This window comes from Osmerus eperlanus, chromosome 13 (assembly GCF_963692335.1).
Source record: "Osmerus eperlanus chromosome 13, fOsmEpe2.1, whole genome shotgun sequence".
NCBI lineage: Eukaryota > Metazoa > Chordata > Actinopteri > Osmeriformes > Osmeridae > Osmerus > Osmerus eperlanus.
This window is the reverse complement of record NC_085030.1, coordinates 14,150,827-14,167,008: the sequence shown is the minus strand read 5'-3', so window position 1 is coordinate 14,167,008 and position 16,182 is coordinate 14,150,827. Positions and strand designations below refer to the sequence as shown.

The 16,182-nt window shown below is 51.2% G+C and overlaps 2 protein-coding genes across 2 annotated transcripts; both read left to right on the top strand.

The window, feature by feature from the left end:
* Positions 1 to 240: 240 nt before the first annotated feature.
* Positions 241 to 2,457, top strand: c1qtnf2 (C1q and TNF related 2). The gene is made up of 3 exons (XM_062476312.1): positions 241 to 454; positions 819 to 1,075; positions 1,181 to 2,457. The coding sequence occupies exons 2-3, from the start codon at positions 826 to 828 to the stop codon at positions 1,819 to 1,821; spliced, it is 891 nt and encodes a 296-aa protein (XP_062332296.1). The 5' UTR covers positions 241 to 454; positions 819 to 825; the 3' UTR covers positions 1,822 to 2,457.
* A 165-nt stretch (positions 2,458 to 2,622) lies between these two features.
* ccnjl (cyclin J-like) lies at positions 2,623 to 15,521 on the top strand. The gene is made up of 6 exons (XM_062476926.1): positions 2,623 to 2,898; positions 3,593 to 3,701; positions 6,306 to 6,516; positions 12,387 to 12,686; positions 12,991 to 13,150; positions 13,342 to 15,521. The coding sequence occupies exons 2-6, from the start codon at positions 3,633 to 3,635 to the stop codon at positions 13,832 to 13,834; spliced, it is 1,233 nt and encodes a 410-aa protein (XP_062332910.1). The 5' UTR covers positions 2,623 to 2,898; positions 3,593 to 3,632; the 3' UTR covers positions 13,835 to 15,521.
* Positions 15,522 to 16,182: the final 661 nt, after the last annotated feature.

Genomic DNA, 16,182 nt, shown 5'->3' with positions numbered 1-16,182 from the left:
GCGCCGATCTCAACACATCTGGAAGTCCTTATTTTTACACATCGATGTAAAGTTGTATGATAACTCGCTTTCATTTTATTAAATCACCAGTGTGCATCGGTGATTACTAATCTAGAATACATACTTGGTAGAACTGTATGGACAGGTCCAAAATAACAGCCTATTAAACTATTATTGATAACCTGTACTTGTCTTGTAACTTCGGCGTGTATGTAATTACATCATGGTGATGGTATTTGATGGCTGGATGCGCTGCTTCAACACACGGCGAGTGAGAGGGTGTAGCATAGCTTGCGCTGCAGATAACAGACATCGAACAGGATTTATTTATTGCACAGAACTTTAAAGATGACATTCAGACCTGAGTGACAATGGAGAGGATTGTCATGTAAGCGGACAGTTTGTAAGTTTGCAAGTCCTGTGCGTGGACAGGGTTGGGCGTGTTTTTTGTTTGGTGAGTTTCTTTTTTTTGTATAACTCGTAAAACGTCGTTAAAAAAAACATATGCATACAAGATGCATATCGTGTAACTCTTTCATAATAATCTTTAAAACATTAACTTTCCCACTTTAAAACCGTGTGTCTCTTTTATGTATTGGGTTCTTATCTAAGCAACGTTGTGTCAACTGTCGTTGCTGTCATTTACAACAGAAACCTTCAAATGGTTTGCGTGTTAGTCATCGTGCGCGTTCAACGTATTGTTGTTACTCACAACAAATCATGTAAGTCAACTGACAATAAAATGTCCAACGTAAAAATTCTAAACATACCTGTTTTTGTCTTCCCCCCCCGCCCCCCCCCTACTCTGCTACTGTCAGTGTCACCATGCTCCAACCAATCCTGCTGCTGTGTTCAATAGTCTTGGCTTCCTCCCAGTCTACCTACCCCTTCTGGAAGAAAGGCCGTAACATTACCATCCATTCCTCCCACTTGGCGTGCAGCCTTCCTGGCCCCCAGGGGCCACCCGGACACCCCGGACCTCCTGGATCTCCAGGGTCTGCGGGTCCCATGGGCTCCCCAGGGAAGGATGGCCCGGACGGGGGCGATGGAGAGAAGGGGGAAAGGGGAGGTGGAGGTAAGATCAGTGGAATCTCCACACAGATCAGAGCGGTTCAAACTCAAAGAGAGAATTCACAGTGGGGACTTTTAACTCACTGATTCTTCATGTGTTTTCTTCCAGGGGAATCAGGGAGGCCAGGCAACCCAGGCAAGCCGGGCGTGAAGGGCCGAGAGGGGGTGGTGGGCAAGGCCGGGCCCCTGGGCAAGAAGGGGCCACGTGGGGCCCCTGGATTAACGGGTTTGAGGGGCGTCAAGGGGGAGGCAGGGGAGGTGGGTGAGGTAGGGGCGGCTGGAGGCTGTAACTGTGGGAAGGCAGCACGCTCTGCCTTCTCCGTGGCCATGACCAGGAGCTACCCCAAAGAGCGCCTGCCAATCAGGTTCAGTCGCATCCTGCTGAACGAGGGGGAGCACTACAACGCCACGAGTGGGAAATTTGTGTGTTCCGTTCCCGGGGTCTACTACTTCTCCTATGACATCACCTTGTCCAACAAGCACCTGGCCATCGGGCTGGTCCACAACGGCCAGTACAAGATCAAGACGTTCGACGGCAACACGGGGAACAGCGATGTGGCCTCCGGTTCCACCGTTCTCCGTCTGCAGCGTGAGGACCAGGTGTGGCTGCAGATCTTCTACTCGGAGCAGAACGGCCTGTTCTTCGACCCGTTCTGGACTGACAGCACCTTCACTGGGTTCCTTGTCTACGCAGACCAGGTCTACCTGACAGAGGAGGACGGGAAGGCCAACGCCGAAGCTGCCAGCTGATTGGTTGATTGATAGATTTGTTGGTTGGGTTGAGTGATTGGTTTTAGTGGATGATTCTAAAAACAATGACACTTTCAACTGTACTCATGTCATGTATCACTACTGCCACTGTAGCAGAGATCAATGAAATCCTTATTATGTTTATAAAATTAGCATATGCATATTATTATTACATATGCCTAATGTATAGCCTACCTAACCTGTGTTCATGTAGTGTACTTGCTCTTTCCATCAGTACAAGCGTTTGGCATGAATGAATCAAAACCGAGCACCTGTTCCAGAACGTACCACAAGGTGGCGATATTCTGGATGTCATTTGCAGCCCTGTCCGTGGCCATTCTAGTTTTTCTCATGTACTAAAGAATATACAGACCTGCAGGATTGATACTGTTATTAATTTTGATTACCGGAGTGGATTGGAAATGTACATAAGTGGGTGGGAGAGGGAGTGAGAACCGGCCGCACTTAGGATAGTTCAAATGTGCAGAACATGACAAGTAAGAATATTACGTTTTATAAAGATTTGTGAACATGCATTTTAAATATTATCTATAGGCCTAGTTTGTATTGCCCAACCATCTAGTTTCAGAAAAAAAACGAACTTATACAGTCAATAATAAAGTATAGTCTACTTCCCCTTCTAAACTATTTATATACAACATATATGATCTCCGCCGTATGATTCTCTTGCAATTTCATGTTGACCAAGTCTAGTCAGAGCACAATTGTGACAAAGGTGACAAACGGAAAGAACTACAATTCCCATGCTCACACGTATGGTTCACGAGCCCCAGACCGCAACAGCAGCTGGCGTAGCCGAGGGTAGGCTACTTTGTTGGAACGGAGCGCGTTGGTAAACGGCTGTGGAAAATCAGTAGGAAAGTGTAAACAAAGGAAAACACCGGAATAAAACGCCGGTCGAAGTTAGATAGCTGCGTCACAGTGCCACCGTGACAAGGGATTGAATATATGCTTTTCACCTGCAGCAAGGATAATATAAAAACTTCCCGAAGCGTAATTCTCACATTCAGGATGTCGGACTGAGACAAAGAGGTCTGGGGCATTCCCGTCGGAGCGGTGAGTGCGGCACATGCGATGTTGGCTTCAATGTAAAAGTTTATTGGAAAGCTGTTACCAGGAATCAACTAATCGGTTGGAGTATATTATGTTTGCAGTGATAATAACTAGAAAAAAAGAATAATTTTCAGGGCCGCGAGACTGACCAAGTTTTAACGTCTAAGGACACTATTTTTGAAGCTGTCTCGTGGTGAAGAAAAGCGTATGAATGAGAAATAGTCAGCCAAATGTTTGCGTGGTTGAATATTTTGCTGACCGTCCCGTGACAATGTAGGTTAGCCAGGAAAGTAAGTTAATAGCATAGGAAGTTACTTGGAGAGCAGAACATTACACTTACACTATCGATTGGAGCGTTTACGTTAGGCTATGGTATGGCCATTTAAACTGGGCGAGAAACCAGCAGTACACATGTATGGGGGAGATGTTGCTACAGTCATTTAAATCATTGCTAAATTACCCTTTCATGTCCTGTCTCGAACACTCTTTAGATAGCCCTACCTAGTGTGGGTAGTATTAGGTTTGCTATACGTTATAGTTTCGATAGTTTGTTTCGTTACCTCAATTGGCCGTTATGAAATGTAAACTACAGTTTGTTTCGGCGCTGTTGAGGTCAGCTAGGAGTCTGAGCAAGAGCAGTTGGTCCCACCAGTCCGTGGTTCTTCTTCATTCGGCTGATTTTGTGGCGTGTCTGCAGGGTGTAACCTCATCATTGAAGCCTTCTCTGGACGGGAGAGATGGAGAGGGAGCTACAATGGTGGAAAGGACAGCTAGCCGCCGACATCCATCAGTCCCTCAGGATCAAGGTGAGACCAAACACGCATGTCTAAAATACGTGAAAACCATGGAACAAAAAGACGAATCATCCCTTTAGTGTTGTCTAGGACTGTGGTCAAGTTGTGGCTGTCACCTGATAGACATAAACTCTATCTTCAGTCAACCACTCTTGCTAAGAACGAAGCCTCGGATCATAACAACCCTTGGAGATCGTTTTTCTGATTCGGCAATACACAGGTTATGTGGTAATAGTGCTGTGTTGTACGCTACACAGTGTGAGAACATTGCAAACTTAACAGGGGAGCAGGTCTGTCGTAGTTCTGAGCGAACAGGAGACTAACCCTCTCTACCTGGTCACGTGGTTCTGGTGTTGACAGGCATGTTGCAGTGAGTAGATGTTTTAGTAGCCTCCGTGGTGGTAACCATAGAAGTGTCTGACATCACATTAGTGGTGGTTAAGGAGTGGGTGTTTACAGGAAATATGAAGTGTGTATTGTGTGTTCTGTCTGAACACCCCAGACAAGACTGCCAGTAACCAGCCCAGTACTCGACTGGGAGACTACTGTGGTGTTGATGTGAAGCACAAGCCCTCAGATCTGATATGAGTCTTATCATCCGTTTAAAGATGATTTCATTCAGATTACACGGCCATGGCTCATTAATTACCAAACGTCTTAATTAACCTCCCTGTGATCGTATTTCTCCCTGTGTGTCCCCTGATGCAAACTGATGCAAACTGTCACTGGGCTGGCAGCCTCATGCGCCAGGATGTTCAGACTAATGTGATTCCCTAGGAGGAGGGGAGATGTATATGTGTGTGTACACGTGTGGTTGGGTTATATTTGCATTTGAGATAGGGACTTGCTTGAAGAATGTCATATTATGAGTCAGTGTCTTTGTACTGAGTCATGTAGTGTTGACTCATGTCTGTGTGTTCCTGACCATAGGATCACATTCCAGGCCTTCTAGAACCTTTAAAGAAAACATTATTGAATCTTAAAGTAGACATTCTAGAACCTTAAAGTAGACATTCTAGAACCTTAAAGAATACATTTTAGAACCTTAAAGACACAGGCGGTCTAGAGGGAGTTTTAGACACGAGTTCCCAGTGGGAGGTGGAGAACGTGTGTGTGTGTGTGAATGCGAGACCAGCGGGCCCCTGAAGTGGGATGTAGAGATAGTGGTGATGTGTGTTGAGCATGTGGCAAATTATCAGACATGCAAATCAGGAGGAGGAGGCAGCTGTGGAATCCTTAATTAGGATGCAGTTCCTCTACCACAGCCCCCCCCTCCTCTACCACAGCCCCCCCTGGTCCCCTCTCCCCCCATCGCTCCCAGACAGACATATGGATGGATGGAGGCTAGTGGCAGAGGTGGATGTCGTTCTAATTTTTAGGGAGAGGGGGGGGGGGGTAGTGGTCTTGGAATCAGTGTTTGGTAGCTGCCCTCGGGCTGGGGGGTGAGGGCGGGTGGGGTGGATTCAGTTTAGGCTTAACTGACACCCATTGTTGCTGCTTCTGCCTCCACAAACCAAACAAACTGATCTGAATCCCGGTCCCTGTGACCACAGCCTCGCCCAGGGCTCGCGGTCAGAATAGAGCAAGTATTATAGCACATCCAGGGGTTCAGGTCTAAAGCTGTGACTGGGCAGGGCAGACCCCCAAACAATCCTTATCACATCAGTTCAGAATGACGATGACAGATGAATGAACAGCAACTCCAAACTCTGGTTGTGGAAGAGAGGAGTGGATGAACATTCTGGGATGTATGGAGACAACAGGATCAGAGACTGGCAACAGTTACAACCTTTATTTTGGCCAGGGGGTGTTTTTCTTTTTCTGTGTGTGTGTCTTTTTAAATATATATATTTTTGTGTCTATTGAACTGAAGGACCACAAAGTGATGGTATTTAAGCTGATTAATTGAGCTCCAATCTGCTATTTAATCCACATGAGAACAACCTGGGTCTTAGTTCTAACCCATGCTGTAGAAGGTCACTAAATATATTTTGTGTTTTTTTTTTTTGCACAACAGAAACATGATGTGTTTTTGTTCTGGGTTAAGATGTCCACATAAAAACAGGCTGAACTGTGGGAGTCACATGATTTAAGCACCATGTTGCAAGAAACAACAAACCAAAAATAATCTATTACAGTAGTCTATGGAGTTGTGTGTGTGTGTGTGTGTGTGTGTGTGTGTGTGGTGTATGTATTATTTGTGTTGTGTGAGGTGCAGGCCCGTGCCTGTGGCTGTCTGGGCTCTGGGCTGATGCCTTGCGGTGTCTGAGGGCTCTGAACCCACAGCAGATCAGTGAAGATGAACAGGACTGTAGCCCCCATATCTTCTACTGCTACAGCCCCCATATCTTCTACTGCTACAGCCCCCATATCTTCTACTGCTGCCCCTCGCCCCCCCATTCTGCTTACCCTTGATCAGCTTGTAATAGGTAAAAAGAGACATCATCTCTCTATCTTGGTACAACTAAGATCTGACAACGTGTTTAAAAGGGTGATAAAGGATCCTACAGGCTCAATTAACAATAGCTGTTTTTAGGTCACCCATTGGCTGTCAGTTTTACGGCGGCTGAACTTCTGTCTGTGTGTGTGTGCTCACTGTCCACCCTAACCCTGCAGGAGCTGAAGCTGCCAGCATACCGGGCCCACTCCCCCCAGATTGGGATGCGTCGCTACTTTGCGGACCTGCTGGCCATCCTGAGTAACCGCTACCAGCTGTGCCCCACAGCCCGTCACCTGGCCGTGTACCTGCTGGACCTGTTCATGGACCACTATGACGTGGCCGTCAAGCAGCTCTACGTCATCGCCCTGTCTTGCCTGCTGCTAGCCAGTGAGTCCCACACACATATCTGCATGCTCACAAGCACGTTCACACACACACACACACACACACACACACACACACACACACACACACACACACACACACACACACACACACACACACGGTCATTAGCAGAAAGTCCCTGTTTCTGGTCCAACCCTCTATGCTTCTCAGTAATCACACTTTACAGAGCTGGAGAAACTCATTTATGCTGTTGATACCCTGACGGTATCATTAGACCTGTCTGTCTGTGTGCCTGTCTGTCAGCCTGTCAGTCTGTCTGCCTGCCTGTCGTCAGTGTGGACTCGAGTCTATAGTCAATGTGTTCATGCTTGTGTGTGTGTGTATGAGCTGGTCTGGGTTCCCTACGTGTGTGTGTGTGTGTGCACAGTCTGGTTATTCACTGGCTGTGGTACATTAAACAGCACACAGCATCATGGGTAATTAGACTAATGATGTCGTCAAACTGGGAGTCTGGAGTAGGGTCTGCTCACAAGGGAGGGGAGCAGTGGGAGCTGATATTTCAGTGTGTGTGTGTGTGTGTGTTTATTTCCACGTGTTTTGGAGTACTGTGTGTAAGAGGTCCTTTTTAAAGGGGCAGATCACTCCGAATTATAAGACTCAAACAAAGAAAGCTGACTGCCTGGTTGGTCTGCTGGTTAGCAAGCTGTCTGGCTGACTAGCTGTCTGGCTGACTAGCTGTCTGGCTGACTAGCTGTCTGGCTGACTAGCTGTCTGGCTGACTAGCTGTCTGTCTGACTAGCTGTCTGTCTGACTAGCTGTCTGGCTGACTGGATGAGTGAGTGATTGGTAGGCTTGCTGCCTGATAAACTGGCTGCTCAGGCCAAGCCTCCCTGTGGTCCTGATACCAGCTCTTTGACAGATAAACGGTCTTTGTTAAAATTCAACCGGCTTCCGTCTCACAGTATTTAATCACCCTCTCTATTGTACTTCCCCCGCAGTCACTGTTTAATCCTGTTAACCTAGTAGTAAGCTGCCTCTCTCTCCCTCTCCCTCTCTCTCTCTGGCTTTACCAAACCTAACTTCATCAGGTGTTTTTATTGTGCGTTTACTGTCTCCCAGAGAGAACATCAGTCTTCCTGGTGTCTCTGGGGCAGTTGTCAGGCCATCGTGGCCAGGTAAGAAGCTATTGGTCACAGCTAATGAATGACATCATGGATATGTGAGTCATTGTCTGTCCTCTGGTAGGATCTCTCTGTACCCTAGGGGTGCTTACGTCTCCCCCCTTTCTCTTTCTGCCTCTCTCTATCCTCTCTCTCCTCTCTATCTGTCTTTCTCCCTGTAGGCAGACAGACACTTGTTGTGTGATTTGGTGTTTCTTGTCTTGGGAAGGCTAGTAAGTTGTTTGACTGGTTGAGACTGCTGTGTTGATTGTCCTGTTGTTGTCACTGTCAGGATGTTGTCACTGTCAGGATGTTATGTATGTACTTAGTAACATTATCTTGAGGTGTGTGGGCTAGAGAGAGGGGGAAAAGAGCATCCCATCGTTCTGTCACACAGAGCCTGGGGGGCTGGGGGCCTGGGGGTGGGGGCACCTGCCATATGCTGCCTGAGTCGGGCCCCAACAAAAGCCCTTCAGCACAGCCACGGAGGGGGAGGAGGGAGGGAGGGAGGGAGTGTGTGTGTGTCTTTGGGACTGTGCATGCGTGTGTGTTCTCTGCCAGCAGTAATGATCATGCATATGAGATTCAAGATTTTCACTTTACTGTGACCAAATCTGGATGGATTTACTGTCCGGTTTCCCTGCCTGGTGACAGCAGTAAATCAGCGTCCTCAGCCTTGGGGGTGTGGATGGCTGCTCTCCTCTGGGGGTGTGGATGGCTGCTCTCTTCTGGGGGTGTGGATGGCTGCTCTCCTCTGGAGGTGTGGATGGCTGCTCTCCTCTGGGGGTGTGGATGGCTGCTCTCCTCTGGGGGTGTGGATGGCTGCTCTCCTCTGGAGGTGTGGATGGCTGCTCTCCTCTGGGGGTGTGGATGGCTGCTCTCCTCTGGGGGTGTGGATGGCTGCTCTCCTCTGGGGGTGTGGATGGCTGCTCTCCTCTGGGGGTGTGGATGGCTGCTCTCCTCTGGGGGTGTGGATGGCTGCTCTCCTCTGATCCTGGGCTGGCTGACCCTCTCTGAGACTCTGTAACCATATCAACCTGGCAAGCTGCCTCAACCAGGCCTTAGCCTCCTCCTCCTCTTTCTCTCCCTGCCTCCTCCTCTGCCCCCGCACCCCCACTCACCCCCGAGTCTGTCTCTGGGGATGGGGGGTGCTGCTTCAAAGACCCCGATGTGAAACAGGATGGGGGAGGCTAGAGTGGGGTGGGGGCAGGGGAAGAAGGGGGGTGGTAGGTGTCATGCAAAGCAAGGACATGAACACCCCCCCCCCCCCCCCCCTTTGATGCACCCCCCCGCCCCCCATATGTAGATTAACAAGGGCACTGCTCTGCCCCCCCTCCCATTCATGGACCTTGATGGTAATTCTGAGGGAATTATTCTGGGCACCATAATTAAAGAAATTAGGCTGGGATTGTAAAGATGGATGAGGGAAGTGGCTGGGGCTAGGGGGGCTACAGGCTGCTCTGGGTCTAGGGAGAGGGAGATGGCCTCATCTGAGGGGGTCATTAATGGGTTTCATCGTGGTTGTGTTCCATCAGGCTTGGCTGTCAGCAGTGCTGAACATGAGCGATCCACTCATCAGGAATGGCAGCTATTGCAATTGACTTGTCCATGAAAAGGTAGAGTCTGTCTGTGGGGGGATGACCCCACCAAACCCCCCCCCCCCAGCTCAAAATCCCTTCCCACCCCCAGGCCTCGTCAGGAGACGCTCAACCGCTGATATCGGGGGGGGGGGGGGGGGGTCCAGGATTCTCCCTGGTCACCCAGGCATTAGCATTAAGGGTCAGGGGTCAGGGTGGGCTACATTGTCTGATCCGTCAGAGGCGATGGGGTTGACTGGGGGGGGTCTCTGTGACCAATTTCACACCCCCAGTGAAAGAAGAGCTGGCAAATTAAAGGAGTTCAGGAGAGCCGAGAGGAAATTCCTCCACAGCTGTCGAACGCCAGAGAGCGGAGGAGACAAAGGGAGAGGGAGAACAGGAGGAGGAGTGTTAAATTCTTCTGCTTTTTAACATCATCTTGCTAATGACTTTGGTCATGTTGGCGCAGATTGAACCCCACAAGCAGAGGTCCGCCATCTGGAAACACACACTGCTGGATCAAAATCTCTTTTAGTTTGTCTCTCTCTCTTTCTCTCTCTTAGTTTGTCTCTCTTTCTCTCTCTTTCCATCTCTCTCTGACTCTTTCTCTCTCTGCCTCTTTCTCTCTCTCTCTGCCTCTCTCTTTCTGCCTCTCTCTGTCTGCCTCTCTGTCTGTCTGGCTCTCTCACTCTCTTTCTCCACCACCTGCAGTACACCTGGGGGAACTACTTCCTGTTCCTACCTTCACCTCTACCTTACCTGTGACCTTTCACCTCCCACCAGCAGCACTCCTGGGCCTGCATGTGTACACACACTCACACACACACACACTTCTTGTCGGTAGCTTCAACATAATTTAGTTACCTGTGTTCCCCGCGGGCTGAACTCACCGCTCAGGAATGCACCCCCCTCTCTCTATCTTTACCTCCGCTTTTCTCGCTTTCTCTCACACGGTTGGAGCGGATATGTTTACGGGGCTGTAATATGTGTTCATTACTATGTCAACGTTACACATAAGCCCCTTAAAATACCAGGGGGAGCTTTGTAGAGAACAAGAGCGATGAGCGTGTTAATGCTGTTGCGTGCTCTTGGTGTGTTGGGCCAGCGTGAGCGTCGGTCGTCCTCTCCCGCTACACCGGATGTGCGTGCTGGATCTCCCAGTGCTGTGTGGCCTGGATCTCTGTTCCCTCTGGGCTGGATCTCCCAGTGCTGTGTGGCCTGGATCTCTGTTCCCTCTGGGCTGGATCTCCCAGTGCTGTGTGGCCTGGATCTCTGTTCCCTCTGGGCTGGATCTCCCAGTGCTGTGTGGCCTGGATCTCTGTTTCCTCTGGGCTGGATCTCCCAGTGCTGTGTGGCCTGGATCTCTGTTCCCTCTGGGCTGGATCTCACAGTGCTGTGTGGCCTGGATCTCTGTTTCCTCTGGGCTGGATCTCACAGTGCTGTGTGGCCTGGATCTCTGTTCCCTCTGGGCTGGATCTCACAGTGCTGTGTGGCCTGGATCTCTGTTTCCTCTGGGCTGGATCTCACAGTGCTGTGTGGCCCTCCTCTCTCTCCAGCCTGAATCTCTGTCCCCTCTGTGGGGGCTTTTGTCTCCATGTCTTGTCTGGCACAATGAGGAGATGAACTCCTCCGGTGTCACTCTGCCAGGATCAAAGAGACTTGGGGTGGAGGGTGAGATCGGGGGACTGGTGGGTGGGGGGCGGGTGATTGCTGTTTATGATGGCGTCTGTGTAGACCAGTAGAACAGGAAGCGGAGCTGTAGACACAGAGTAAATTGTGCTGTGTGGGCTGGAGTGTGGACAGGCAGCCAGGCAGACACACAGAAAATCAGAGTGATATCTTACCTCCCCCTAGCCAAGCAACCAATACGTCTGAACAGCAGCACTGTGTGTGTTGGTGTGTGTGCTTGGTGATTGCTTCCTGTTCTAGTGAGGAGACTCCATCACTGCCAGTGTGCTAATTACTCCTCTGGCCTGCTGTTATCTCTCTCTCTCTGTCTCCCCCTTTCTTCCTTACCCCTCCCCCCTTTTATCTCCCTCCCTTTCCTGTCTCTCTTTCTCTCTCTATTTTCTCTCTCTTTACCCCCCTCTCTCTGTGTCTGTTGCTGTGCCACCAGAGCGAGGCAGGAAGGCAGTGGTAAGTGTGTGTAAGCTGGGGCTTCCAGCGGTGTCATTGTCCAGGGCCGGCCTGGTAACCCAAGCTCATGGCTGTACTGGTTACTATAGGAACGGTGGTTGGTTGCAGCACGCCACAGTCCCTGAACAGCCGACAGTACAGATGTTGTTTGCGTGCGTGCGTGCGCTGGTTTGTTCGCGCTAGCTTGTGCGGACATTCCTCCAAATTAACCCCAGTGTGTGAGTGTAGTGTGGGTGGGTGTGTGAGTGTAGTGTGTGTGGGTGGGTGGGGGTGGGTGTTCTCTGCAGTCCAGTATGTCAGTCCAGCTGAGTGGAAATTCTCCAGTTTCTACAGCAGACACATCAGTATACATAAGACAAGTCTACAGAGGCAGTCTATTTGTGTTCGTCTAAAGTCAATCAATCCAAGAGCTGAAACACCATAAGTGTGCTCTGGTGGTTTGGCAGCACTATGCCATGTTGCCCCCGGATACTGCTGCTGCTGCAACTTTAAAGGACAAGGAATTCAAGGGTGTTTCTGGGCGGCTTGTGCTGGTGTAACCTGACTCCTCACCTCCCCCCTCCCCCCCCCCTCTTCTAAAAGGAGAATGAGTGGGGCCTGTCACACAGACGTGAGGCCCCCACACTGTTGCCATGGGGAAGACAATGTCCCATGTGGGAGGGTGGAAGGAAGGAAGGAAGGAAGGAAGGAAGGAAAAGTGGTCGAGGTAAGAGAGAAACAGAGAGAGGAGGAGAGAAGAAGGGTTAAGAGCGAGAGGTAGAGGTAAGAGAGAAGAAGAGAGGGCGATAGAAGGGTGAAGGAGAGGAGGACTGGGAGGGGGGAGAGCGTGGGAGGCTGCTTGGTGATTAGGCTGCAGCTGTGTGTGAAGGACTGAGGGGTCCATGGGTGTTGCTATGGGATGCAGAGTGGTGCCTGGAGAGACTCAGACATCAGAACAGGATGACGGCTGCCTAGTCTCACACACACACACTGCCCACAATACTGAGTAGGTGACACGCCATGACAAACAAATCCCTCTCCTCATCTCTCCCTCCCCCAGGTAAGTTTGAGGAGAAGGAGGACCGGGTCCCTAAGCTGGAGCAGCTCAACTCCCTGGGCTTCATGTGCAGCCTGAGCCTGGTCCTCAACAAGAAGGACCTGATCAAGATGGAGCTGCTGCTGCTGGAGACGTTCGGCTGGAACCTGTGCATGCCCACGCCCGCACACTTCATCGACTACTACCTGCAGGCTTCCGTCCAGGAGGGGGACCTGTACAACGGCTGGCCCCTCTCCTCGCTCTCCAAGACCAGGGCCTTCATGGACAAGTACACACACTACTTCCTGGAGGTGTCCCTGCAAGGTGAGGCGGAGGAGAGCCGAGATGGAGGGATGGGGGAGGAGAGGATGTGGGGGGGTTGGAGGAGGAGGGACGGGTGGTGAACTGGAGGAGGAAAGGAGATGTTGAGAAGAGGGGGATGGAAATGTATGTTTTTGTTTTTTTCCAGTTGATTCTTTTGAGTTCTGTTAGATATGTTGTGTTGTTGTTTGACACTTATTTTTCTACGTTTTGTGTGTGTCTGTATTGTGTCTGTTCTGTTTATATGTGTGTGCGCGTGTGTATTCTGTGTGTGTGCGTGTCTGTTCTGTGTGTGTGTGCGCTCCAGACCACGCCTTCCTGAGTTTCCGTCCCTCCCAGGTAGCAGCATCGTGTGTGGCCTCGTCTCGTATCTGCCTGCAGGTGTCCCCGAGCTGGACCAGCGCTCTGCACCTCCTCACCGGCTACAGCTGGGATCACCTCTCCCAGTGCATCGAGCTCATGCTGCTGTAAGACGCACACCTCGCTCGCTCTCGCTCGCTCTCTCGCTCTCTCTCCAGCCGCCGGACTTTCCATCCTCTCCTTCTTTCCCTCTCTTCGTGTGATCCCTTTCTCTTTCCTCCTTCCCTCTTTCCCTGTTAGCTCTGTCGTGTTGTTTTGAATCAGGTTGTAATCTCCATGTTCTCTCTGTGCTCCGCAGTGCCCATGACAACGACGTGAAAGAGGCCAACAAATCCAAGTCCACGCCTCCATCTCGCCCCTCGTCCGTCCAGCCCCAGGCCTCGCACCTCTCCCCGGCCTCCTCCACCGCCACCCCCCAGCACCTGCTCTTCCAGCCGGCAGCCTTCCCTCACCTCGCCCAGCACTCGCCCTCCCTCTCCCAGCTGCACGTGCTGAGCGAGGCCCAGGCTTTGGGGCCTGCGGTGGTCAGCATGTCCCAGGACTTCCTGCAGAGCCACAGGATGGGCCTGCTGACGGGCACCTCCTCCATGGCTACCTCCGGAGGGGGGGCCTTCCCCTCCTACTCTAGCCTGGCCTCGGGGCTCCAGCCCGGGCCTCGGGCGCTGCCCCTGCAGGCTCCTCTCTCGGTGCAGATGGCCCTGGAGCCTCGTCACTGCCTCAGCATGGCGTACAGCGGGGGGGGTTACCTGGCCGCCCACCCGGCCTTCGCCGCCAGCTGCTTCGACAGGTGACGCCAGGAGACGGAGAGAGACGGCAAGACGGGAGCGCGGGAGCACGCCAGCCTCCCGTCGTTCCTCCCTCCCCCTGTCCGGCCCGTCGCAGACCTCCTCTCTCTCTCCGTCGACACCCCCCCTCTCCTCCTCCCCGCGCCCTCCTCCGTACGCCAGAGGCGCCTCAAACGCAAGCAGAGGTCGAGGGTCAGCGTCGACCCGGTAGAGGTCATCACGTTGACGTGACGTCGCTGACGTCACAGCTGGCTGCTAACGCTAGCCGCTAACGCTAGCCGCTAACAGACTGTGAACACTCGGCCCGGCCCACAGGGATTGGGCACCAGGCTGAGCACCAGGACCCTGAACACACACTGAAGCTGAATAAGACTGGTTCAGTTCGGTTGCCGCTGTTCTTACCACTGGGAGGGAGGAGAGGGATTGGACCTGAGCCAGGGTCCACTGTACCATGTAGCAACAGGGTTTATGTGGTAGCAGGACTCTCTGTTGAATATTGAAGGGTTAAGGGCCACCTCTGTCAAAGGGGCCGAGAGCTCATTGTTCTCCTCGCAGCAGGGTCAATCCTGTCGCATACCTGCTCTGTTTCCGGTCTGTACCACTACACCAGCCCTCATTCCTCCATCCATCCCTCACTCCCTCTCTTCCAAAGTCTGCCCCTGGGGTGGAATTCTCACACCAGTGTGTGTGTGTGTGTGTGTGTGTGTGTGTGTGTGTGTGTGTGTGTGTGTGTGTGTGTGTGTGTGTGTGTGTGTGTGTGTGTGTGTGTGTGTGTGTGTGTGTGTGTGTGTGTGTGTGTGTGTGTGTGTGTGTGTGTGTGTGTGTGTGTGTGTGTGTGTGTGTGTGTGTGTGTGTGTGTGTGTGTGTCAGCCACTCCCCCTCACAGAAGACCAAACAAAGCTTTGATGTTACTGCCTCTTCTCCTCTCCTCCACCCAGGAACTCTATCGGTGGGCTGAACCACAGGAAGGAGGGTGGGGGGTGAAGGGTGGAGGGGAGGGGTGCCCCACGTCGGGGTACAGATGTAAATGCTGCTGCCTTCAGGCGCTCCGTCGAATCTGCGTCCACGACGGCCTGCCAATGTTTACATAAACCACCATGTTTCAGGGACTTGAACAAGATTACTTGAATACGAAGACGATGCCATTGAAACTTGTCCTTAGCTTTTATTTATATTTAGTTTTTTTGTTATACTCCTTGTTCTGTTTTAATATTTTATTTCTTTTTTTGATTTAGTGTAGCTTTGTTCTTCCGTTTGTACGAGTGTAAACATTCTAAAGGTAGGCTTTAGTCCTGTTGTCCACCTCCTGTCTGTAGTGTAGATACCCACTGAATATCCACATTCACTCGTCCTCCCCTTTTGTCCGTTATTCACTGTGCTTTAATGAGAATGCTAATGGTGCAGCCAAGGGGGTCCTCTCTCTCCATCCTCCCTTCTTCCTTTCTCTCTCTCTCTCTACTCTCTGGTGTGTCTCTCTTCCTCCTTTCCCTTTCTCTCTCTACTCTCTGGTGTGTCTCTCTTCCACCTTTCCCTTTCTCTCTCTCATCTCTCTGGTGTGTCTCTCTCTCTCTCTCTCTCTCTAGAGCCTTTCTCTCATCTCTCTGGGAGCTCTTCACCGATGTCAGGGAGGGAGCTGACATGCCGTCAGAGGATCGCAGCTGCTACTGACTGCTGTGTCAGGGAGAGGGGGGGAGAGAGAGGGAGAGAGGGGGGGGGGGAGAGAGAGGGGGGGGGGGGGGGAGAGAGTAGGGGGGGGGAGGGAGAGTAGGGAGAGGAGGATGAGTGACCTTGGAGGTGAAACTTCGACATCTGCAGGCCCTCATCGGTAATTGCTTCCCAGATTCGCCGCGCTGCGATTCTCAATCTTCTACTTCCTGTTCAGGCTATAAATACTGCCAGATCCACGGTTCCAGGGTCACGCCGGTTACCATGGTGACGACTTCAAAGTCACACACACCCCTCCCTTGACGGACAGTCTTGATTGGACGGGAGGGGTGGGGATTCTAGCCAAGTAGCATTCCAGCGTGAGGGGGTCTGATGGTTTGATTGGCTGCGATGGGCGTACAGGAAGTGGTGGTCTTGTTATCTCAGTCTTCAGGGAGCATGGAGCCTGGGTGCCCTTGCCTCTAAGCTTTAACTGAGAGATTGGAAGGCGATGAGTTAACAGCAGTTTGCTGCTATTGTTGAGCTATGAATTTTGGTTGAACCAGCGATAACCCTTTATAACACTATCCCTTTAGGATAACATTATCCTTTTAGTACAACACTAACCCTTTAGTACAACACTTCCTCTTTTACTAGAACACTGCCTCTGTAATAGAACACTGTTAGTTTTGTCTCAGGATTATTTATGT